This window comes from Lethenteron reissneri, chromosome 26 (genome assembly GCF_015708825.2).
Source record: "Lethenteron reissneri isolate LAM-NWPU_2019-01 chromosome 26, ASM1570882v1, whole genome shotgun sequence".
NCBI classification, from domain to species: domain Eukaryota; kingdom Metazoa; phylum Chordata; class Hyperoartia; order Petromyzontiformes; family Petromyzontidae; genus Lethenteron; species Lethenteron reissneri.
The window spans coordinates 11,232,171-11,258,536 of NC_083804.1; the positions used below are offsets into that span (position 1 = coordinate 11,232,171).

Sequence of the window (26,366 nt, forward strand, 5' to 3'; positions counted from 1 at the left end):
AATGGGCAGTGCAAAAGTCACCAGAGCATGTTTGACACCACGATATATAATGAGCCTATTTTACCTAATCAATAAAGTTGGGCAACGTATTTCTATCTAGAGTACAGTACTAATTAGATCACATTGTGCTCAAGAAAAAGTCACGTGAAAATGTTACAAATGATGAGCCATCATCTTCAAAGTCTCTACTATATCTGAAATGTAGAACTACCTAACTACAGAACATACATTTGTACTGCGTTTATAATATAATTGTAATGAGTGTGCTCATTATGTTTTTAAATAATAATAATAAAAATTGGCTCTCCCTCACTCTCCACCTCTCCCCATTGATCACACCTCTTTGGACTTCCCCCCACTCTCTGCATGCAACTGCCACCACTGGATGGAGACTGACTCATTCCACTCTAGTCATCTGCCTAAATTGTGTGATTGTGCAATTAGCCGTTGCAATTACTCCTATCCCACTGCCGTCAAAATACAGCTCTCTTTAATCATACACCAGTGTTTCCCTGCACAACTGTTATATATAGAAACAATGTATATGTATGTAGTATTATTATAATTGCACACTCCAACGATAATACTATTGTATAGAAAGCCACGCACACTGTTCAAGAGGTTTATCCATTGACCCCCTTATGGTTAAACTGTTCAGATTCAAGGTCACTAGTCAATAATTGTCATTAACATGGTGGTGAATATAGATAGCTTGAGTGGCTACAGGGGTTTGCAAGAACCCACGAAATACACCACACGAATAAAAATAACTAATTCGTAAACACACAATTTGATGCATGTAAAGGGTATTCAAAAAGCTAATGTACCAAGATATGGTGTCACTTTTTGTACAATTATCTTGATAATAGTTTAAACTAGAAAAATGGGCCTTGATATTTGATGCCGATTTTAATAATTTTGACATAAATACTTGCGATACAAATAAAGGTCAAACAAAAATAATATTGCGTAACTATTTTGGAACACAAAATGTAGGCAACCCCCATATTATCAACTTTAAAAATTACGTGAATATATGCATCACTGCTCCTCGACTGCTCCGCCTTGTGGCATTGCAGTGGTCAGTGGTCAGGTGAGAGTGTTCATTCACAAACCTGTCTTTCATCAGCTGGTAGAGGTTTTCCTTCATGTATTCAAACACAAAGTAGAGGCAGTCGTTTTCACGAATCACTTCCTTGAGCTTGATGACGTTGGCATGATTGAGCTTCTTTAGTGACTGCCCATTGTGAAAGAGCAACATGAGCCATTAGACATTAAAACACTATACGCTTAACGTGCTAATTAAAGTGGAGATTCGGTCGCTCATTCACCGCCCAACTGCTGCTATTCAATCCCACTGGCTGTCTGCCAAGAGCACAGATGGACACACTTGTATGTGTCCAGCAAAACATGGATTATATTTTGAAGCTTACCTAAGGAGGCAACCACAGTGATCACTGTGCACAGAACCCAACGACATGTGCATTTGTTTACAGTTTAAACATTTGATGGATGGTTACTATTAGACATGCATAATATATTTTTTTTAATTTTCCAACAAGAATGCACTCCAGGCGTTCTAGAAGGCCCCAAGCTTATAGGGAATGCTAAAAAAATTGGCCACAAAGAATGTCACACGCATCAGTGAAAAAAGAAATGCAAAAACAAATGTGTGCGTACCATTCTCTGCTTTTCAAATAAATCATTGTCATCCTTAGTATGTGTTTCAGCACAGCACTGGTTTTAGCCCCAAGGGATTGGTGGTGGCTCATTAATTCTGTATAATTATCTTTGAGTCTAACATATGCATTGCATAACAACAGAACATACATTATCACATAATAATAAAAAAATATATAATACTTAAGAGCAAATATATTGTATGTTATACTGATAATCATAATTTAAAATATTTCAGAAAATCTTATTCATAATCAAATGACTTTAAAAAATATTCTTTGGGTCTTTCGGTAAAGTCACGTAGGATGGTTCAAAGAAAAGAACAAAAAACTACGTTTCAATCACAACACAAGCGATCGTCATCAGGACGAAAGACCCAAAGAATATAAATTCCTGCAGTTACGAAAGCTTTAAGTCAAGATTTGACTTAAAAAAAATTACACTAAAACATTTCATTTACATTGCAATTAAATAATTGTCATTTGTAAAAACAAACATTGCTTATCCTGGTTATAAACAACAGGTACATAAACCTTTCTATCCAAGTTAGCATCCTTTCAGCAGACATGTTAACATTGACTGTACAAGTATTCCTAAAATTGTATCTGCCAGCTTCTTAAATGCAACAAATAAAAGAACCCATAACCACAAATGTATTTTCAGGTTATTTTGACATTTGCTCTGGGCCCTCTACTTAGAGCTTTACCCAATTATATCGTCTGGATGCACTTGGTGTCTTGGCTCAGAAAGGAGACATTCTGTTAGCATCATGCCCAGACAGCTTTATTCTACATCCATCAACTTTAGGATCAAATCTCAATTAAAATGATGATAATGCTGGCTTCATAATGGAACAATGGAATTGGAGTATAGCTTCAAAGTCACTATGTTATATGCCTTTGAGTACTTTATACATACACTGTCCATGTATGTTGTAGGTGGCCTGACACTGTCCTCATAATGCAAGCTCTGCAAATTCAGTTGATGGAAAGTAGAAGGCATGACCAATTGATGTTCCACTCCATGTAGTAAGGAGCGACTGGATTAAAGCCAACACAGTAAGCGTTGCTTGAACCATCTGCTCTTTGCTAGTACCCTTGAAAATGAATGAAGCGAGCACTGCTGCCATTTGCTTTTAGGTACTAAACAAATATCTACAGCAAAAACAAGATAAATGTGAAATGTTCAAACACAGCTTGGCTAGTTCGTACGTCATTAACTGTAGGTCAGCCATGCCACTTATCATTCCCCCAGTTTTAGCTGCGTTGGATGCACAAATGATTCCCTCCATTGCACTACGATAGTTTTATTCGCACACCAGCCAGAAACCCATTCCAGAATAGGGAAATCCAACTATTGTAGAAACAAAGTAGTGAATGGAAAATGTGAAGCTGCAGGGAAAAATTAAAACTGCAATTTTAAGGGTGGCACAACGGGCTTCCTTGTAATCTCTGGAATTAGATAACTGTATTAACATGACTTTATTCCACAAAACTAAAAAAAGAAATCAAGATATTTTAAGACATACATTTATCAATAATTTAATTAATAACTTCTTCCTTACATGTGCAACCTTTGGGACATTATATTAAACAACTGTATTACTGCGCTTGTTTACTCAAAAAAAGCCTCACTGAGACTTATGACTCTTATTCAGGAGGGTCCTGCCAAGTTTTCGCAGTCGGGGGCGATGACTGCTATGTATATTCCAAACGAGTAATTACATATACTATACAGGCAGTCCTTTCACTAAACGAAGACCCGACTCATGAACACCCATACTTACGAACCGGCCTCCAGGAGATATTTTTTTTAAGATCGACTTGGAAACTCGCACTTGCGAACTAAACCTAGCAACTATTTTGTTCAGCAGAGCAATCCTTCGCGAGATGTAATGAGTGTTTGTGTGTGCCCGCACGTACATGTATGTGTGTGGAAGTGAGTGTGCATGTGAGTGCGTGTGTGCCCCCGTGTGTGGTTAGCATGCTGCGCTACCAACCCAGCAACCTTACTTCGATTCCCACTCATGATCAACACCAGTGACGATTATCTGAATGGGTCCTGGGCCTCCCCTCGGTTGACTCAGCCTCAAATGAATACCTGGTGCAGTGTGTAAACATCGCCACTGGGGAGTCAAAGGCGGCCGGGCGTGGTACTGGCCACTCACCACCCTTCATAGGTGCTGCTCGCTAACAGCACTTGCCCCAACAGTCTGTTTAGGCTATCGGGGCGGGTCATTGGCATTGTGTGCATGTGTGCACACACACGTGCCCCCGTGTGTGTGTGAAATTGTGGGGACTCATTGCATCCCTTCTGAGAAGCAAGCCAGCATCAGGGCTCAAGGGAAGTGAAAATAAAATGTGATTTTTTTCTATTCATGTTACTTTATTTTTTTTATTTACTATACAGTATGTATTACAGTATTAAATGCAAATGTACTATATGTATTTATGAGTTTAACAATGCTTCTCTTTTTTGTTGAACCGTAACACATTTTGTTTTTTAACACTGACCATATGTGCATTTATATACGGTGTATTATCGTGTTCCGACTTACAAACCGTTCGACTTACGAACGGGTCTCGGGAACGGAACCCGTTTGTAAGTCGAGGACTACCCATATAGTTTCTCATATAGCACAAACAGGTAAATACATTCAAACTAAAAAGCCTTGTCAAACAATAAATCGCCTAAGATGTCTATGAGTTTCCAAATTTGTACCATTCCTCACAGTGCCTCTTCATACAATACGTGTATACCGGGGTTTAAAAACAAACCCTACAATGTTTTATGGTCTGTTTGAATGAAGGCTTCCCTGAGCTACTGTGACTACAAACACGTAAAATGGCCTTTCATGCAGTACAGTAGAGACAGGCTGCACCAGTGAAATTGGGGAGGAATGCACTACTCCCCCTGGCTGCAATAAAACCTATATCGCCAGCAGCAATATCAGACATTTACAAGCCTGGGCTTGCATGGCTGGAAAAGAAATATTGCAAGCTTCACTTCCTCGATTTGCTGAATGCAGAAGGGCTTGCTTGGAAAACAAAATGGCCACCTTTTAGACATTGTTACACAACTTTAGAAACATTTCACATGGCTGACATAAGTTATTGGGAACAAATCACATTAATTTATAACAACGTTACCTTCATTACCTATTGCAGACAAATATTAAAAGTTCCACTTAATTAATTGCACTAATGAACTGTTTAACAACGCAATATTGCTAATGTTCAGCTTATGCATCCTATAGAAAGGTTTGCTGTAAAAAGATACACTTTAATTAGTTTATAAATGCCAGTCTTCTTTATATATATTAATTAAAATATGTATACATACTTTTTGGGTCTTTCGGGAAAGTCACGTAGATAGAAAAATAATATATCACGACGTTTCGATCACAACACAGGCATACCCAAAGAGTATGAATTCCTGCAGTCACGAAAGCTTTAAATCAAGATGTGTATGCATATTACATATCGTGTAACGTACGGTTTTAAAGTTGCTATTACATTATTATTGTTTAAAATCAGTGGTAAATTGCTTTAAAAGTGCAACTGCCCAAAATACATTTGACCATAATCAAAGTAGAATGGATATCTATGCCAGTTACGAGAAGTCAGAATGATTGTTGTTTTGTACATTTGTGAACAATAAAAAATACTATGCAAATATTGTATCAAGAATTCAAGTAATTCAATTCATGATATTGTAGCAACTCAAACACCCTGATCCAGTAAATGGATACAAGGTAGACAGCCAAGTACATTTTATGGGTCACAGAAGGCTTACAATGTTTTGCTTGACTTATTCGCTTTCAGAGCGGATGAATTGGTGCTCACATGACTTGCCTTCGCTTCAACAGGATGTTTTAAGTAACAATCACCTCAAAAGACTTAAGTTTCAACAATGCACCAGAGCTCACTTTTAAAATGTCAAGAGGAATGCATAATTGTGTATCTTTTTTCGACTGCACAGCTCCACAGACAAGCCATAATAAATTGCAAACTATACCATTTGGTTGACATTTGTTCAGTAGGTGCGCCGAAATGCTCCATAATCAGTAATCTGATTGAGTATAAAAGATAAGAAGTACAGCCCTATATAAGCCCTATATAATCCAAGGGCATGGGGAAGTTAATGACGATTAAGGTAATCTGGCAAAGAGTGCACAGTTGAATACACAAAACAAAGGTAATAAATGGTAATGCCATTTAAATTCTGATACAAACGAGTACAACATTCAAAGGTTTAATAAAAATTCCATCATACCTTGACTTCCCGCAGATTCATGCACTCATCCCAGGAATAAAACTTCCTCTTCATTCTGGAAGGTAAATATGCCCAGCGCAGACACAATACCTTATTAATGTGAAACATTAATGTGCCAAACGGATATTGCATTTCCTCCCCATCTCAGCCACCCTAATATGAATAGTAAAAAAACATCGAGTAGTTATTTAAACGCTGTACCTTGCAACAATACATTCTTGACGATATAAAATTATGGCAAAGAGCATTACATAATAATAACATTCCCTGAAACAAAACAAGGATTGCAATTTGTAAAGATGTTTAATGGAATAATGTAAAGAGACATAATGTATTAAACATTAATTATATTAAAATACAAATTACATGTAAGATAAAGATTAGGGAGTTCAGAGATCCAGTGACACTCATTTAAATGTTTAACACTATTTGCATTGAGGGTGGTGGGGGGCGGAGCTGTAGCGCAGTGGTTAGTTCACTGCTATATGAGCAAGCGACTTGAATTTGATTCCCAGCCATAGTTAAAATAAGTAAAACAATAAATCTGAATTGGCCTTTTTCTATCGCGCAGGAGGCCTTCATTCAGCAGCCGATTTACAAAGGGCCGTCATTGATTGCTATTATTATGGTTTCAAAACAAATGCCTCGTATTTTCTTTACTCTAAGAATTAAAGGCATTGACGGGACACTTAAAATGCCATGCAAAATGCTCGATCTCCAACTTAGCAGTCAAAACGAACGGTGTGCTTTAGCCACGTGCCTTACCGGCTGCATAGAATGCTGTGCACTGGGATTAATGCAATAATGGGGCGCACACCCCCTCCAGCACTACTGCCAATGTCACAGCCAAAGTCAACATGGCCATTTTGCCCTTATATTTTCCAACGCTCAATATTTCCGGCCTCAAACCCGTGTTTTATTCACAATGTCGTGAGTATATGGACATACGTTAACATCCGATGTTATAATTTCAAATGTGATATTTTATCATTACTAAAAATATTCTATTAGCTACATTTGTCTTAGCGTCTGTTCCTCCAGTATATCAAAACTGTCAAAATCGAAATTCAATGGAAATTTAAATGAACAATGAAAAAGTGTAACAAACACTTGTATTGTATTTATATTTTTAAACCACATTAAGAAACATCAAAAGCAGTGTGGTGAACACAAAAACAATAACTTGTCCTCAGAACAAAAGAGTCGCTTGTACAGTGCTAGACTGCCTGTGGCAACTGCCTTTTTGAAATTCAAGCTGACGCTTTATCCGAATGTCATTTTTCACACGAAGCTTGAACAGCTGCTTTGAAAGATAAATAAAAAGATATATGTAAAACCAACAATGGCTTGTTTTCAGTTTTTATTGCAATTCCATGAAGTTTTAATATACAAACGTGCAATATTTATTCCCATAATTATAACCAAAATACAACATGCAGGGTTACAAGCATTACGATTTCCAACAACACACTTACTTTTTGATGGCGACCAACTCCCCAGTCTCATTGCTTCTTCCCATGAGGACAGAGCCGTAAGTGCCATCTCCGAGCTGCTTTATTGTCGTGTACCGATTCATTGCAGCGCTTTTGAACGCAATCCAATATGGCAATGTTTATTCAACTAAGTTTTTCTTCTCCTCCTTGCACGGGTAAACTATAACTAAACACCAACTGCTGAAAGTGAAGTACAACCTTTAAGTCTTCTATTTGCGAGAATAAAACGATCTATGCCAAGCAGATCCGCTTCCATTTCAGCAAAAGCAATCCCACTGTCGTCATAAGCGCCTTATCCTCTACATCATCCGTGGATCAACCAAGAACCTAAAAAAGAACACGAAAATTATGATTGTTAACAACACTCTATTTAATTGTTTTTTTTATTACTTTGCACAGTATTATTGAAATTCTACATTTCTATTTTTCTACATCTACAACATTTAAATATTTGCAACCACTCTATACAATTAAAAAGACAGCATATGCCATTGCATGTATTCACTATGGGTCTTGTGCAATGATGAGATATGGAGTGACCTGGATCCAGAGACTATGGCAAACCTGTCTTGCTTATGTAAAAAAATTTACCCACAAAATGCCTATTTACTTAAATTACAGAATAATTTACATTGCATCATGTGTGCCCCACCTTAGGAATTAAGTACATTGCAATGAACAAACGTACACAAATAACTGGCAGAATAATAAAGATACAATTTACCATACATGCCTACACACACGCACTCCAGTTCTGGCTTAGGTGTGATGGATTTAGGTTTATAAAGTTTTGCAAATAACTAAGTACTGCGCTTTATATAAAAAAGACATACCTTCATAGTTAACCAATTCCACGTGCAAGTATTTTGTATTTGCACCTCCGATTAGGATGGCTGGCTACATACGGTGCAAAATAAGTTCAACATACATACATACTTTACATGTTACTTGTGGTTTCTTACATGTATGTATGTATGTTAAACGTCTTTCGCACCAACCGAGGTGGGGAATTAGCTAGCTTCACGACATTATAATCATTCCTTCTGGTCCAAGAGTTTAAAATCTTTTCATACATCAACAGGCAGTAGTTACTTCAAGTATGACATCTGGAAGCCCTTCCTTCACTGGAACAATGATTTGTCTTCTGGGCTGTGATTTGTTTGCTGTACAGATCTGTATACAATTTCTCTATTTTATGGTTCTGTCTCATGCAATATGGTTAAATCTTGCTCTTTACACTATTTACGATTCACCAACCATCAACTTAATTATTGCTTTCATGATACTGTTGATGGTTATGACATCTTCAATCACACTTGTGTAGTTCTCTGATTTAGATATGCATTGTTTTCCGAATGTATTTGGACAGTTCTGTGATTATCTTTTGTTAGGCATTATCAACAATTTTCATGCAACTCATGTTCTTCAACATTATCTGTTGTGCTTTGATATAGGTTTGTTCTACTTTAGCTTCACTTTCCTTCTGACTTTCAGTGCAATTTACATTACAATGCCATTATTTAAAGCAATTACATTCATATAATTTGGTTTAATAAATAATATTTTTCTTATATCCTTTTTTAATAATCGGCTTGCTGTGAATTTGTTGAGGACAGAGATATCTCTTACCATATAAAATTTGCACGTAAGTCTATTTATTTTCCGATTTCTCCATTAGAGCTCCTCCACATCCAATTGGTGGACTAATTTTAGAAAAGAGTGTTTGTTATCTTCTTGCCTCTGCTTACATATGCAGGAATCCCTCGCCAACTTCGGATTTGCCAACCGCGGTTTCACGTATACACGGTTTATTATTTGTATACCAATTTACCAACCGCGGGCTGGAAATCTGAGTATATGCGGGTAAGTACGGTGCTAAAGAAGCCACATGATGTAGGTATTCCGTTATTGCATTACAGCATGACATCACTGTGGTGCGTGACATAATTGTTACAAATTTCGCGGAGTCGTGGTTCTCTTCCGCGCGTAGCTGTCCATCTATCTTGTTGTACACACTGTACCGTAATTGCCGCAGCGCATACACCGCGTCGCATCGGAACCACATTCAGGTTAATTTTGCCCTTAATCATGGACTCGAAGCATGCAGCGTCTAGTGAAGGTAGAGTGTTGCGTCTGTGGCCCGGAGGAAGAGGGTGGACTGAGCCCTCCCTCCTTCTAAGCACTCCTTCTCCCATCACCTCATTGTCCTCGTCATCATCATCGTTTATATTAAAGTTAATGTCATGTTTATTTGTTTAATTTTCGTTATTGTGTAATGTACTGTATTTTATTCGGTGTTTAGTTCACAAACAGACAACTCATTTAAGCTACGACGAGTCTGACCATGGCTGTGGTTCCCCTAACCCCCTATTTCCCATAGGGCCGAGACTTCACCAACCGCGGATTTGCCTACTGTGGCATTTACCAGGAACCTAACCCCCGCGGTTGGTGAGGGATTGCTGAATAATATACATTCGCCTCTCTTAATCCTCACTCTGATGCCATATTTACCCATTAATTACTCATCTCGGCCATCAATGTATTATGTCCTCAGTTGGTTAAATTATTCATGCATGCATTGTCTTATTCTACAGATTTATGGCTTGTTGTTGGAGCAAATCATTGAATTACCTTTAACTTGTAGTTTTCCAGCCTCAATGTGTCACGCAAAAGTAGGCTTCATAATATATTAGAATAGAAAATGGTAAGTTAGAGTGCAAACATTATGACTTGTTTGAAAAGTAAATTGACATGTGAAATGACTCAAAAACATCGCGCAATATCATGCAGCTTTTCCTGCATTGTCTTCTCGCTTACTCGTAAAGATCAGGTTATCATTGGTTAAATGAATACACACTTTGAGATTGACACGTGTCAAAACTACTTGTGTAGATGGAGAGTTTGCCGTTTGCAGTTGTTTCAGGCTCAGAAGTGTCATAGCGGTAGGGTCACTGCAAAGACCCAGGAAAAGCAAGATTGCCTTGGAGAACAGTATGTCCCAACACTGTGGTTATCTATATTTTATGTGTTTACGTAAAGACACAGATACGTAACCAGTAAGCAGGGAGCTTCTACTGTTTAAAATGTGGTTTTCAAATTACATCCTTTTCTCCCCACTACAATCCGGGCTAATCATCACTATGTATCTCACAACGTACCACACACAATAGATGAATGGAAGATATGGGAATCTGGTAATGGCTTGTGTCTGTAAAAGGCATTTGTGAATCAACGGCACAAATATGGACAGAAGAATCGAAAACCTGTGCTGCATGCAGCAGCTGGGGTTTACTGATCACAACTGTTTACCCAGCTTAAGGGATGTCACTCAGTAAATAGTCACACCATACCATGTTTGCACAACTTACAACAATACACAAAGCTGTTCCATAATTATCCACGAGGTAGTTGCCAACCAGGATGACCCACCATCATTTGGCGTTCATGTCTATCAATTCGAAAATAAATGCAACACACAGGATAGATTAACTGTAAATGTATCGGCAACTATTGTTGATATTTTCCCCAATTTTAACCCAATTGGGCTCTCGATGCAATAATGTAATCAGTCGAAACATACATCTGGGAATCTCCCTGAACAGTGTCCCTTTATGTAAATGTGGATATAACAGAGCAACCCTCTGAGATCCCTTCATGTGACCTCTGGTCTGTGAAGTGCGAGACGACGCTTTCTCCCTACCACAGAGAGTAGTGTTCATCCCAAGACAGTCAAATCAATATTTTTAATTCCCAGGGCTGGAATTTAACCAAACAAAGTGCAGAACCAAATAATGTTTTTTTCTTCCAGTCATTAGTGTCCAGGCTGAGACTAATAAATCACTATACTTGAGCATCCAGTTTCATTACATTAGGGGGTGCACCTTCCTTCACCTCTCTGATATGGTAATGGTTTTGGGCGCATGACAGTACAACAAATAACATAACTCTCAGAACTTGAAATGTATCCAAAAAAGTGAAAACCAAACTTTCATGCGATATGAGAATAGGTTTTTCCCTTTTTTCTGACAACAAAACAGGTGTTAAGATGTTAACACCAAAATTAAACCTTTTACAAGGAATCATGCCTGCATTAACCACAATACTTGTGGTCAAAATGCAAACAAAAAACACACTCTGATAATATATGTACTGGCAAAGGAGGTCCCATGATGTTTCATGCGATAGTTTTTTTTTCGTGTAGTCATCTGGTGACTGAGTTGAGACAATGAGGTTGCTATACATGGAACCGAATTTACCACGGGTGGCTGCCTGCATTCGAACCCAGGCGCTCAGTGTTGTGACCTCTGAGCCAGCTGCCACCTTAGATTGACAACTATCAAGTGAGAGAGACGCCCTATCAGGGCTTTACACTCAGATTTGAACCAATGACTCGTAACAACTAATACATTTTGAGAGACGTTTACATTATTTGAAGTATGTTTTTACTATTAGTTAATTTTTAACAAATGACTAATATCAGTGTGTCAGTTGTAATGTGTGTTAGATAAGTAGCTGTGTGCCTCACGTTTTTAACTCCTTATTAGGTTTTCTAAACAAACTATGGTTCAGACTCTTGTAAACAGAGATCACATTCTCTCTTTCAAGCAGTACTAAAACGATTGCCCCGCATGAAGCATATTTAATGATTTATCTTTTTCAATGTAATTCTTCATGCACTATTATCACCCAAAGCGCCACTACGTGACTTTACCGAAAGAACCAAAGAGTGTGGATCCCTGCAGTCACGAAAACTTCAAATCTAGATCGTTACTACATCATTAAACAAAACAATTCTATGCAAGTTAAGAAAATAAAATAAAAGCAAACTGTGGCAGTCAGCTAGTTGTTGTGTGGCTTCAATGCAGTACAACCAATAATTTAACTCTCAGAGCTGCAAATTAGATTTTAAAAAGTTGAAGGAAATGTTTTATTGTGACAGTTTGTGTGCATTCATCTGTGACTGGGCTGAGACCATGACCTCACGACACAAGATAACTCGGTTTAATCACGGTTGGGTGCCTGGAGTAAAACTCAGGGTCTCAGGGGTACTGGCTCAGCACTCTGTCCCGAGTCACTCCTGTGTGTGTAAATTTGACATCTTCATGAAATACACAGGAAATTCTGAGACTGGACTTTCATTCAATTTGACAGAACCAATTACACCGTATACTCTGTCAAGTCAAGTAGTTCCAGAGTACAAACTTTTTTAAAGTGTGGAAACAATAATAAATTCTGATCTGTAACCTTAACTGACATGAAAATATGGTGGAAATTGTCTCCGTCTAGTATATGAGAAATCTTGACTTAGAAAGTAACTTTGTCCTACTAGTAATTTATCAGTTGTCACATACTAACACGATAGAGCACTGTATACAGTATTTAAGAGTTAATATACTATACTGAATATGGTATATCCATTGCATGTACTGTACACACGACTGTGCAAACATAAATGCGTATAGACAGTACACTATAACCTTGCAGAATGACTAACACACAACTTTACATTTCATTTATCTGAAAAAACATGGGCTCTTACAATCCACTGATGTCACACAGCTCTTGATTGTAAAAGTTAATCCAATATCTCACAACAGTTAACAGACAACTGTGCAAAACCAAACAGCAGTTCAGAATCAGAATATGTATTTATACAGGAGGAATCCGATGAGCTATAAAGCTCTTTTTCCACAGACTTCCAGTCGGGGCGGGTAAGAACGTTACAACAACAACACAAAAACACGATAGTAGTGCAGAATACAAGAAAGGCAATCAAATCACCCCAAAACATAAAACTAAACTATCCCCCATCCTACCAGGCAAAGCCCATTGAGGTATCAACTTGTTTTTCAGAAGAAGCGACCTGGCCACAAATGATAGCTCAACAAAGTGGCTTATCGCGTGGAAATGTATCGCAGAAAAATAATGGAATAGTATCAGTCTCTTCACGACTTTGCAGCTATTACCACCCATGAAATGTGATGACTAATGAAGATTTTGATAGGACCTGCAAGATGTGTTATCAAGGAAAACAGGGCAGTGTGCTACCACGACTACCGGCCAAAACATAGCAACAGACACACACCGCACGTGAGACAATGCATTATGTAAAGGAACACGGTCAAGAGCAACTGTACACAAAGTAACCCAAGCCACTCCGACAATTGCCGATAAAGCAGTCCATTAAGCACCAAGTTAGTTCATGCGATGTCTATTCAAACACTATTGAAGCATGCTGGCGGATGCTATTTTGTTAGTCTTAAGATGTGCAGAATTTAGCATAACCTGGACATATGTACGTGCTGAATGACGACGTTTTTGAAGTACTTTTCACTTTAACATTCAGAAATGGCAAAACACCAGTTCCGTACAGCTAAAATACCAATGTATTGAAATATGTAAGAGGAATGTTGAAGTATTTTTTTAAAAGTAACCAGCCACATTGAATTATACAAGTTTACACCGAGTTGTTTGCTGTATATCCTGTATATACTAAACATTAAAAAATTGTCTTACAATATTTGTTAAAATTGTCAGCCTAAAATTCAGTAGCTTTTGAACAGTAATTAATTCCTAAAAACATGGCACTCCCATAAATTATTCCATTTCACCTCCACCAAGTGAGACAAAATCACTTTACAACCCTCGTTAAGCAAGTAGCTAAAGATCTGAATTTGTACAACCACAATCAACAACAGTATCGTGCTGTAATCGCGTTGCTACCATGCTTCAATTTAAAGTTACACGCAGCGCTCAGGATTATCAGCACCGATGTCATGGACAAATCATGACAGACTAAGGCAACCCAAACACGGCCAAGGCACACTCGTTGATAATCATTGCAATCCAACAATATAAACGACACGATACACTAACCAAAAATCGTTACAAGCGAACTAGTCTTTTCACATATAAACTACCAACAACGTAAACTATTGAAAAAAAAAACAATTGTATGTTACTTGTAGAGCAGTGGAAAAAATATATTAAAAGAAGCACTTACTCTCCAAATCTTGTATGTTGTGAAATTTCCATTTTACAGTTATTTAATGGCGTTATTTATAGATGTTACATTAAATTTGCTTTGCCCGTTTTCTTTAAATATAGTGTGCATTTACATTTGGAACATGCTATTTGGTGCAGAGTAGATATATTTCTGGAGCGCTGGTGCATTGGCGCTTTGAACTTGAAATCCAGCGACCTCCAGTGTGTTTCGCCATTCATCCAGCAGTGGATTGACAAAACACTTTACATGTTAACGAAAAACAACACGACGTATCGTCTTATTGTTTCCATTTTCAGTTCGACTCTTATAAAAAAACAATTTGCATCATGAACCTATTTTTCACTCACGTCTCCCCATTTAAACTCGACTACTGGTACTACAAAATAAGCAATCCACTGCTGGATGAAAGCCACCCCTTCAGCCGTCTCTCTCGATGCTAGAAACCACTTAGCACCTGAGCTGGTTCCATTCATCGCTCCATCTCCACGGCGTGCGTCCTCTTGCACGCATTCCATTCCGTGCCTGTCATCCTGTCATCACGTTTGACAACTGGCCACCACGCCTTCTAGCGAGGCGTCCTGCCCATGAATGTACTCCAATAATTAACACAATTAAACTACGGAACATTTTTTTATTTTACCAGGTAAGCTCCCACTGAGCTGCTATATAGAAGCGACCTGGCCACGGATGATGGCTCAACGAAGTGACTTATAACGTGGCAATCTACGTCGGTCAAACACTCTAAACGCATGCTTTTGTAAATGTCTAGGGGGAGGGGGGGGGGGGAACCGGAGGACTCGGAGAAAAATCCACGCGACCACGGGGAGAGAGACACCGCAGACTCCAAATGTACAGCAGCAGGCGTCAGGGGTCGGGCACGAACCCACGACGCGCCGCATGTGACACGCCAGGTAGTGAACGTCCTCTTTAACCTGTCCGAATTGTGTATCCAACCTCGGCAAGTTACTTTGAACAATACCTTCAACTTTCTGCTCGGCTGCCATTCCAAATCACGCACCTTTCCGTGCCTCTTTGCGCCGTTTTAAAAAGTTTAGTTTTCCGATCCAGAAACACAAATTCTAAAAATCACAGCGTGCCCGAATGTCAGCCACGCAAACTCCTGACCCACCGCGTTATCCACGGAAGACGCTCGATCGCGCCTAGCAACGCCGATAGCTGCCCCCCCTCTTTATTTAAACACCCACCACCAACCTCCCATAACGCGTTAAACTTTAAATCCGCTCAAGGTACTCCACCGCAAAGGATAAAAAAAAACCACTCCCAGTAAACAAAAGCCGCGGCCTCGCACACGGCCGAGCCTACGGTCTTGCCTGCTCCGGCTACCCGGCCACCGCGGGGTACGACGGCAGGACGGTTGGAGGAGACGGGGGACGGTGGTGGCGGTGTAAAGAAGAGCGAGCCGCCAAAGGTGCAGAGAGAGACGAGAGAGAAGAGACGAGAACAGAGAGAAAGAGACGTGGGGGGGGAGTTGCGAGAGACGGAATCGAGGAAGCGGATTTACCTGCTGGGGACGCGGCGTCGTCGCCTTAGCGCTCGCTCGCTCGCTCGGCGCGGACACCCCCAACACCACCACCCCCACTCCCCCCCGTATCTCGGTAACCCGCGGTGACGTCACCTTAATAGACGCGCTCATTTGCATACGCGGTGTGACGTCACTCGGTGTGACGTCACGCGCACCGCGTGCCAATTGGCGTCGTTTTTCGCGGTGTTGCTGCTTTCGTCGTCGTCGTCGTCGACTGCTGCGGTCGACAGGCAACAAGACCGTACGCGACGGTCTTGTTGCAGGCAACTTTATTGAGAGGCACGCAACGGTCTTGTTGCATGCAACTTTATTGACAGGCACGCAATAATGTTGCCTGCAACTTTATTGGCAGGCACGCAATAATGTTGCAGGCAACTTTATTGAGAGGCACGCAACGGTCTTGTTGCATGCAACTTTATTGGCAGGCACGCAATAATGTTGCCTGCAACTTTATTGGCAGGCACGCAACGGTCATGTTGCCTGCAACTTTATTGACAGGCACGCAATAATGTTGCCTGCAACTTTATTGGCAGGCACGCAACGGTCTTGTTGCATGCAACTTTATTGACAGGCACGCAATAATGTTGCCTGCAACTTTATTGGCAGGCACGCAACGGTCTTGTTGCAGGCAACTTTATTGACAGGCACGCAATAATGTTGCCTGCAACTTTATTGGCAGGCACGCAATAATGTTGCATGCCTGTCAACACGCCTGACGGTGCTAGTTGTAATTGGTGGCGAAACGTCGTACTCAGATTGTAAATTTCGTGGATTTTTGTCTCCAACACACCGGTGTGCTGTATTAGTAACGAATTGGTATGTTTTGTTAACGTGACAAACCTTACTAATTGGCTGTGGCGGGTTTAACGGCACATTTATATTTACGCGATCTAACAAAAAGAAACATTATGGACCATACGGTGTACAGGGAAATTGCGTTTTCGGGTACATACGGCGTACAGCCGTTTCAATAGGGGCACATTTTTTTGTCTATTTGTTTGTGCTTCTCCCTTGTAATGTGACTTTCTAGGATGAACGTTGAGATTCATAAGGGCACGGGGTGACCAATGAAGTCTGAATTGATAAGGGGTTGACAGGTATGATATTGGCCCGATCGACGAATACGAAAGAGACGTCACAATGGCTAATCTGGCTTTGACCACCTCAATGTGAAATTGTAGTTGTTGCTCTGCATCGACATCAGCGGTCGTACAAAATAAGAACATGCTGCTGCGTTTGGAGTAGTGCAAAAGCATAAATAAAAATGATACAACTCAACGCGTTCATCAATAAGACTTTTGTGGCCTGAAAAGGAAAAGTATATATGATAGGCAACTTTTTATGGCAATGGCCCCTCTTCTTGATGTGCTCTGACTTAAGGCTACCACTTAAACGTCGCCCTCGTATTTTTACTTTTATGGCCATAGTGTTATTGACAAACGTGTTGAGTTTCATGTACGGTATTAGGTATACAGGTGAAGGTGTGGCCTGAGATTTCAAGCTCACACCACTCGCTGCTGGTGGAAGGGCTTCTCACCCTGGACAGACGTCTTGCAAAATATGGGATTCACATTCTAGGTTCTTTCGGTAAAGTCACGTAGATAGAAATATATATATATATACGTGGGATATGGGATTACCAACACTTTACAGCACCTCATTCGATCGACAAACTGGTGCACATATTTAAACTGCTGAGTGGACAGAGATCCTGTCATACGCGGTTTCGCCATACACTCTGCGATGGGTTTCGCGCGAACGAAGTGTGCCGCAAATTATGGGAGGAAAGAGCCAAAGCAAATCCTAATTTGTGAAACATTGGAAACGTCCACGGATTCCAGAGGAAGCATGACACGTGACTCGCGGATAGACGAATCCGCGATGAATACACAATATACACACATTACGAGGTACGAGTTGTCGATAGGCACAAGTGTGCCAAATCTGCTATATGGGTCTATGATTTAATAAAATGTTTGCATTTTCAAAGGCTTGTTATTCCATATTTAAAATTTAACAAAGCAATTTCCTCCTGAACAAACCTTCAGCACAGTCAGCTGGTTTTCATATACAAAAAATAATATTTGCAAATTAAAGAAAACATGACATCAGCGTTTCCCTGCAGCTGCGCTCCTGCAGTTCCGCACCCACCGCTATGGACGGACAGCGGTCCGTGAAACGTTTCGACTGCCATCAGTGCCGCGGATTACGGGAGCGGTCGTCAATCTCCAATAATCCGCGCTTTACAAGGATTCGCGGTTTATTAAATAATGTACATCGGCATTGCGTGGTTAAGTTGTGGCGGGCAGTGCCGCAAAATCCATGATTGTACCGTACGGCTATGGTTCCAATAACCAACCTGCACTGACCAGCGTGAAGAATTGGCCAAATAGCCTCCACGACTGGCACATTACGTGGGGAGGCCATCATCCAGCAGTGGTTGAACACAAAGGCTCTACATACACAAGCCGATGGCTCTTCTGCACGGACATCATTTATTTAAGCGGGGAAACAATTGACTGGCTTCAGATATTGAGATTCATCAACAGTTAAGCTTGTTAAGCAGCTGCTGCTGGTGTTGCCGGAGGTTATAGGCAATGTTCCTGTACAAATTTTGTGAGGCCCGTATATGGCAGCACAGAAAACAGAGTGCGATGCACTCTATGATATATTGGTGGATTGTGAATCATCAGTATACACTTCACAACTGGATGGGAGCCTCGTGGGAGTTATTGGATGATACTCCCGAGTAATTAAATAAAAGCTGAGATATTTTAACTGCTGAATTGTTGGTTTTCACTTGAACTACCTTAAAATAACTTTCGTTGTTTGTTTCGTCATTGAGAGATGAGCCACATGGTATATGAACATGGAGCAAAAATGTGGAACTGAAATTTTCCAATTAACCATTTTTTAATTAACCATTGCACTTTTTATTGCTATAGTTTCAAAGCACTCTACTGTTATGACTCATTGCATCCAGATAAAACATGGGTCTAATTAAAAATTAATATAAACAGTTGAAATGTATATGCATTCATGTTAACATACTGTATGCTGCACCTGGATTGCGTTATCCTATTGTTATTTTATTTGGTACTGCATTGGGCTTCTGTAATTTCCTAATTCTATGCAACATTCAACGTCTCCCAAAGTGCATCTACATTGATGCATTGAAAGTATAACAAAATTACAGCCCTTAGTCCATCAACTGCTGAATAAAGGCCTTCCCGCGCCGTGTCGATCGTTTGGGATGTTTGATCGCGCTTTAGAGGCCGTCCATAAATGACGTCACGCGATTTTGGACAATTTTTGACCCCCCCCCCCCCCCATCGTCACAAAAAGTCAGACCCCCCCTCAAATATGACGTCACAAAGCTCTGCCCCCCCCCCCCAAATAAAACATGCTTTAAATCGCTTTGAACTATTGTCATTGTGGCGCTGCACTCTGATGTTGTAGGAGAAAACATTTATTAAAAAGTATATTTAATTAAGTAGAACGTGTTGTCTATATTTATTTAAAGTTGCGCATATTTATGTGACGTTACATTTCTGAACCCCCCCCCCCCTAGTCACACATCGTCACAAATTTCTGACCCCCCCAACCCCCTAGGTGCGTGACGTCATTTATGGACGGCCCCTTACCACACCGGCAAGTGTGGGTTGTTGGTTCGTATATCACTCGCCGCCGATGTTGGGCGTTACTTGGAATCAAATTCAGGTCGCTGGGTGAATGGCACCGTCCGTTAACCACCAGCTCCAGTCCACGTAATTGATTTTGCATTATAAAATTGAAGAACGGAATTTAATCGGTAATCAAACAAGTATGAGGGCATCTAGCAATCACAGATAAAACATGATGTCAGTCTGCAACATAAGATATGCGTGCTTGGTTGGCAGGCACACACTTTATCACTGCTAAATCTAACCATATCCAAAACCCCTAATCCCTAACACTAAACCCTAGCTCTATCTCCTAATCCCAACCATTAACCTTCACCCTCGTGATGTCATCTCATTGTTTTTTCATGAGTGTTGATGCTCCAGGCAATTTGAGTGTTAATGCCACCTGCACTGTGAAAATTACCCTTAGCGAGCAGAACATCTCGCCATGCAGTGTGCACGCAGTGCCATTGCACTGGGGTCCAAAGATGAAAGGGGCCCAGGCAAGTGTCTACAAAGACGTGGGAGGGCGGGGGGGGGGGCATTTTATAACTTGCACCACCACCAGGGCATATACCAACCATGCTAGACCCTTAATAACATACTACACCCTGCATAAGAAAAGTCAATGACGATGGGAACCAAGTATAGTGGAACTCCGATTAATCAATTTGCTTGGGGTGAAACATATCATCCGTGTTTTTCTGCATTTTATTCCATCTGTGCAAGTGGTCAAGGCGCCCAGCTCCAAGCTCGTGTGCTGTTTCATTCAGACTCTGTCGCCTCGACAGACCTGGTTTTCACCTGAGGACGGCTGCTTGCGTTGTGGCCGAAACGTCGTGAGAATTATTTTATTGTGTTTTATTTTTTATTATTTTATTATTTCCCTTCTACGTGACTTTACCGAAAGAACCAAGAAGAAGAAGTGGTAGAGTGTTGATATACATGACGAATATAACATCTGTGCCACCACTTCCACGTCACGGCTCTCTTATCCGCACCAAGATGTAGATAAGGAGATTAATGTAATCCTTCTAGGAGACTAATCTCAGTGACTCTTTTAGAATAGTATATAAAAAATAATTCATGAATGTAACAGTACTCTATTGATTCTAATGTTACGTCTCTAATTCAAGCCAAGTGTCTCTATGCCCCTGTGAGCACTGGGCGGTGCTCATCTTTATTGATGACTCGGAGCCAATTGTGGAAATTCCACGTTCCTATGACAGAGAGGCCCTCACTCGGCAGTGGGTTGGCGAACAGCTATACTATATATCAGAAACTTTATTGAGACCGGAAGAATCCTATGAGCTATGAAGCTCTTTTTCACCGCTGTCCAGTCGAGGTGGATCAGAAAGTTACAACAAACAACACAAAAAAGCGGTAGGAGTGCAACGTATAGAAAAGCTAAGCAAGTCACTGAATGAAAATAAAACAAGTATATAAATACAAATTGAATAAGTACGTTCAGTCCGACTTACAAACGAGTTCCGTTCCTGAGACCCGTTCACAAGTTGAACTGCTCTTAAGTCGGAACGCAACAATGTACTGCATTTAAATGCACATACGGTCAGTGTTATGAAATTATGTTGCGGTTCAATAAAAAATGAAGCCTTGTCAGACTCATAAATAAGAAGAAATATTGTACATTTGCATGTAATAATGTCATAAATACTGGATAGCAAGTTAAACATTAAATAAAGTAACATCAATATTTAAAAACATATCCGTTTTATTTTCACTTACCATGAGTCCTGATGCTGGCTTGCTTGTCGAAAGGGACGCAATGAGTCACCACAATTGCATACACACGCGGGGGTACGTGCGCATGCACACGCAAAGACACACAACAGTGACAACGATCCCCCATGTAGCCTTTACAGGCTGTGGGGGCAAGTGCTGTGAGCGAGCAGCACCTATGAAGGGTCCCACGGCATACGAGGGAGTGGTTGGCCAGCACCACGCCCCAGCTACCTTTGACTCCCCCAGTGGCGATGTTTACACACCCGACCAGGCACTCATTTGAGGCTGAGTCGACCTAGGGGAGGTCGAGGACTCATTCAGATAACGTCACTGGTGCTGGTCGTGAGCGTGCTAACCATTGCATTACCACTCTCCCCTCCCCCCCCAGTGTACACGAGGGTACGCACGCGCACAGACACGCGCATGACACACGCACACTCACTTTCACACACACACACATACGTGCGCGTATACACAGTAAAACGTACTCCCAGTGGGTTGTTGTGAATCATTACATCTCACAGAGGATCGCTCCGCTGAACAAAATAGTCCCACGGTTCTGTTCGCAAGTGCAAGTTTAAGTTTGCAAGTAGATAAAAATAAATCGAAGCTGGTTCGTAAGTGTAGGTGTTCGTAAGTCGATGACCACCTAAACATCTATTCCTGGATATGTTTCAACACAAAATGCAATATTGTGCAACGCAGAAAAAAAAAACCAGTCCCAGACCACACCAAGACAACACACAGTTCGTCAAAGAAATTGAACGTAAAAATGTTTACTATCGATGCATGGGTAAGGATCAAAGTTACAAATCACATTGGCAAATATAGTTGTATATCCAGCACGAATCTTCTGCTTCAGAAGGGAGGAAACAAGATTGTTCCAAAACATTGGTGCTGCAAGAGCATCGGCTTTGTCAGCTATTCCAATTCTTGTTCTTGAGATAGTTAAAAGGCAATTAGATGGACGTCTTAGGTTTCTTGGATTCGACAATGTATGGGGCCGTCCATAAATGACGTCACGAGATTTTGGACGGTTTTGACCCCCCACCCCCCATCGTCACACGGTGTCACAAAAAGTCAAACCCCCCTCAAATATGACGTCACAAAGCTCTGCCCCCCCCCCAAAAAAAAACATGCTTCACATCGCTTTAAACTATTGTCATTGTAGTGCGTATTTAATGTGGCGCTGCACTCTGATGTTGTAGGAGAAAACATTTCTAAAAAAGTATATTTAATTAAGTAGGACGTGTTGTCTATATTTATTTAACGTTGCGCATTTTGATGTGACGTCACATTTCTCACCCCCCCCCCCCCCTCGTCACACATCGTCACAAATATCTGACCCCCCCCCCCCTAGGTGCATGACGTCATTTATGGACGGCCCCTATTAACTAAGTATAGCACAGATTTTCCAATACGGATTTTGTGAATGAATAGGTCCCAATGTCGATGTTTTCTTTCATCGAGTGATTTGAGATTGTATTTAAGTAGAGGCCGTCACAATGATGGGTCCTGTATGGTACATCCAGTGTAAATTGAAGAGCAGAATGATAAAGCGTGTTTAGTCTGTTTAGTGACTCATTGATAGCTGATCGGTAAGCAGTGTCACAGTAGTCAAAAAAGAAATAGAATGATAGCTTCAACAATTTGTATGAACCATCAAATGGGAAAACGATGTTTGTTTCTGTACAAAAACCCCTATTTTTATTTGATTTTCTTTAAGATGGGATCAATGTTGGGTTGGAATGTAAGTTTTTAATCAATCAGTAATTCGAAGTATTTGAAGCACTCTATTTTTACAATGATGTTTCTGAAATCTGTAATATGTGAAGAGAATTAAACTGTACTTTTGTTTGAAGAAAATAGCATGCGCTCTTTTTTTGGGGAGGGGGGGCGGATTTAGAAACAATTTTATTGATGACATTTGAGATTGAATTAAGTTAAAATACGCGCGCGCTCTTGGAGCAATCGATTCCTTTGTCTTTATGAAGTAAACTCCATGCAATTCTCGAGCGCGCACAGCAGGTGGCGATGTTGGACAAAGTGACGTGGGTTCTGGATCGCAGTCCTGGATCGATCTCGGCGAGCAAGAAAAACGATTGCTTGCTTGTGTTCCGATCGAAACGTCGTGATGTTTTTTTAAATTATTTTTTATTCACTTTATTTTAATTTTAACTATTTTAAAAATGTTTCGATCGAAAAGTCGTGGTATTTTTATTATTTTTTTGATAGCTCAACGAAGTGGCTTATCAAGCAGAAATTCATGGCCGCCAAATACTCTAAACGCATGTTTCTAAATGTGGAGTGAAAACCCGGAGGATCTAAATGCTACTTAAATGCAGAATGAACGTTAATTTGACATATTTTCAAGTTTTAAACTTGACAATCATATATTCCTAATATAAACTATTGTACATTTGCTAAATTAAAAGTAAAGATGCCTTTTCAAACCCAACAAAGTTAGGAGGAGCCTGTGAACGAACTGGTACTTCATCATAGCACATCAATGAAAGGTCCAAAGGGAGTGGATAAGGGTTGGAAACTGCACTCCACAACATTGGGCCTGATGAGAATTGCTTCCAAAGTTTTTTAATTGAAAGTTTTAAATTGGCATACGAATAGTTAAATATTAGTAGCTGTTGAGTAACAGGGCCTTTTAGTCATGAAAAAAATATAAGATTACACAATCAACTAATTAAAAAAGACGCTTAAGATACAGTAGTTCATGTCACCCGAGGAGTTAGAAAGCGTTAACTATTAAAAGTATGGTAGACTAATAACGAATAGTGAGATTTTCATGCGTATCACTCTGCTTCGAGGTCTAATAATCAACAACAAATAATCCACCCCGGCAGAGTGTTCCTGGGCTCAGATTTAGCCGGTATAGCACACGGCGTGTGAATACTCTTACTACGCCATTAACAGTGTCAGGACACCAACAGACCGATGCGCGCACATCCATCTCCTCCGTAAACTGAAAATTACAGACAAGCCACCGTGCGATTGCGCCCATGCAACTCAAGCTATGAGCGGAGGGATATCATAACGACACCAACTCTCTCCCGAAAGCCCTCTCGTGGCGAGCAGACCTCACTCAACGATGACATTTAACTCATGGGAATTTTGTCATACGCGAGAACAGATGCCTATTATAATACCTATTGATCGATCATCTGGAATCTGCCATGTCTCAGAAGTTAGGCGGGATTGAACCTGGATAGCGCATGGATGGATGAACAGGTGCCGTAGGCAGAAAGAGAGCTATAATAGGCATTGTGGGCAATAGAGGGCAGTGCAGTAAAGTTAATCTGTCCTCTCCCCCCAAACCACACACCGTAAACAACCCGCACTGATTCAGCGTGGTGAAGTATGGTCAAAATACCCGTCACTGCCAACAAGATGTGGGGGAGGCCTTCGACATCCAGCCGTGAAATAACAAAACCTGGCTGTACTTTTACATGATTTATTTTTATTAACACAATCCTGCAGGCGAACTGGGGGGGGTTGAAAGAAACCCCACCGTTGTGTATTCAACTACAAAGAACCACGCAAGGCTGTGTGACTTGTTTTGTTTTTAATCTTCTTGAAATCAGGCAGACGCGATGCATGGCTGCTGTTCTATTCGCTGAAATGTCAAGGGTGAGACAGGGCCCTGCGTGCCACTTAAACCGCGCAATGCCACTCATTGTGCGGACACACTAACCACTTAGAACGTCGCTAGCAGACGCGGCGAAGGCTCACGCACGGCCGATGCCGAGACGCGAAGGCACGGCGGCTGCAGTGGTAATGCGTAAATGAGAAGAGGTGTAGCCCCTGCACAATCGCCTACTCGCGCCACTTCTGGCGGAATGGCCTCTTCACAGTTCCAGAGAGCTGCTCTAGAGAGTCCCCCGCCCCGCCCCCCCTCCCCCAGAGAGAGGGCATCTTGGCCTACTCTTCCACGATGCCCGGGCATTGGGAGTGATGGCAGCAAACCACAGTTCACCCCCCCCCCCCCACCGCACGACCCCGACCTTACGATTGATGAACTGTCATGATGCGTTTCTAGATTTGAAGCTTTCGTGACTGCAAGGATTCATACTCTTAGTTCTTTCGGTAAAGTCACGTAGGTAAAAAATGAAATAAAAAATAATAAAAATAAAACAATAAAAATCACGACGTTTCGGAGGAAACACAAGTCTCCGTCATCAGGTGGGACCGTCACAGCCAGATTTGCTGCATGATGCGCTCCTTTAGGTTGCCGGGTGGCGCAGGGATGGGGTGGATTTCAGAAATGTGTCAATTGTTTCAAGGATCCACGTCGGGAGATCGAGCCAGCCAACTGTTGATAATAAATCCGGCGCGCTAACCGTTACACCATCGCAGCATCCCTTGGATGTACTGACAGACCATTCATTCTTGCAGCGTTCTTTTCTATTTCTGTTCGGTTTTTCTCTTATTATTTTAAAGCCCACTGAGCTATATCGGCCTTTCTCGGGAGCTACCTGGCTGTAAATGATAGCTCAACGAAGTGGCTCATCACGTGGAAATGTATAGCAGCCAAATACTCTCAACGAATGTTTCTAAATGTGGGGAGAACATGCAAACTCCAAATGTAGGGGTGTCAGGGTCGGGATCGAACGCACGACTTGCTGTGTACCAGCTGAGATAGTTAACATATCGCTCCCGTGGTTCTTCCCGATCCAGCCCCGCTAATTAAAGATTTATATAATTGCTAAGGAAACATATCAAGACATTTCGGAGGTTCATTCGGCTCCTGAAGTCATATTTCAATCATGTTTGCCTTTGTATTAAATGATTTGTATGTGATTAAATATTATTACCTTTTGTAACTTCTACTAAGCTCCGTCAAACTCGCTGTATACGTGTACAAGTGCAGCCCTTTTGTTAACCCACTGTTCGATGAGGGCCTCCCCATGCTGCTGGGGGAGTGTGGGTTAGTGAAGGTGAGGAGCATAGTA

At 40.9% G+C, this 26,366-nt stretch overlaps 1 protein-coding gene across 5 annotated transcripts in view; it reads right to left on the reverse strand.

The window, feature by feature from the left end:
* Positions 1-21,424, reverse strand: part of LOC133347675 (serine/threonine-protein kinase MAK-like) — a 35,772-nt gene extending 14,348 nt beyond the window's left edge. For 2 of the 5 annotated variants that reach the window (XM_061560154.1, XM_061560150.1), the window contains exons 1-4: positions 15,434-15,566; positions 7,431-7,775; positions 5,956-6,010; positions 1,116-1,237 (exon numbers count right to left, since the gene is read on the reverse strand). In XM_061560154.1, coding sequence (XP_061416138.1) covers positions 1,116-1,237; positions 5,956-6,010; positions 7,431-7,531 — 278 coding nt within the window. In that variant the 5' untranslated portion in view covers positions 7,532-7,775; positions 15,434-15,566. Of the gene's footprint in view, positions 1-1,115; positions 1,238-5,955; positions 6,011-7,430; positions 7,776-15,433; positions 15,568-15,976; positions 16,073-21,405 lie in introns of those variants that run through there. The other 3 variants (XM_061560152.1, XM_061560151.1, XM_061560155.1) reach the window with 3 other exon arrangements.
* Positions 21,425-26,366: the final 4,942 nt, after the last annotated feature.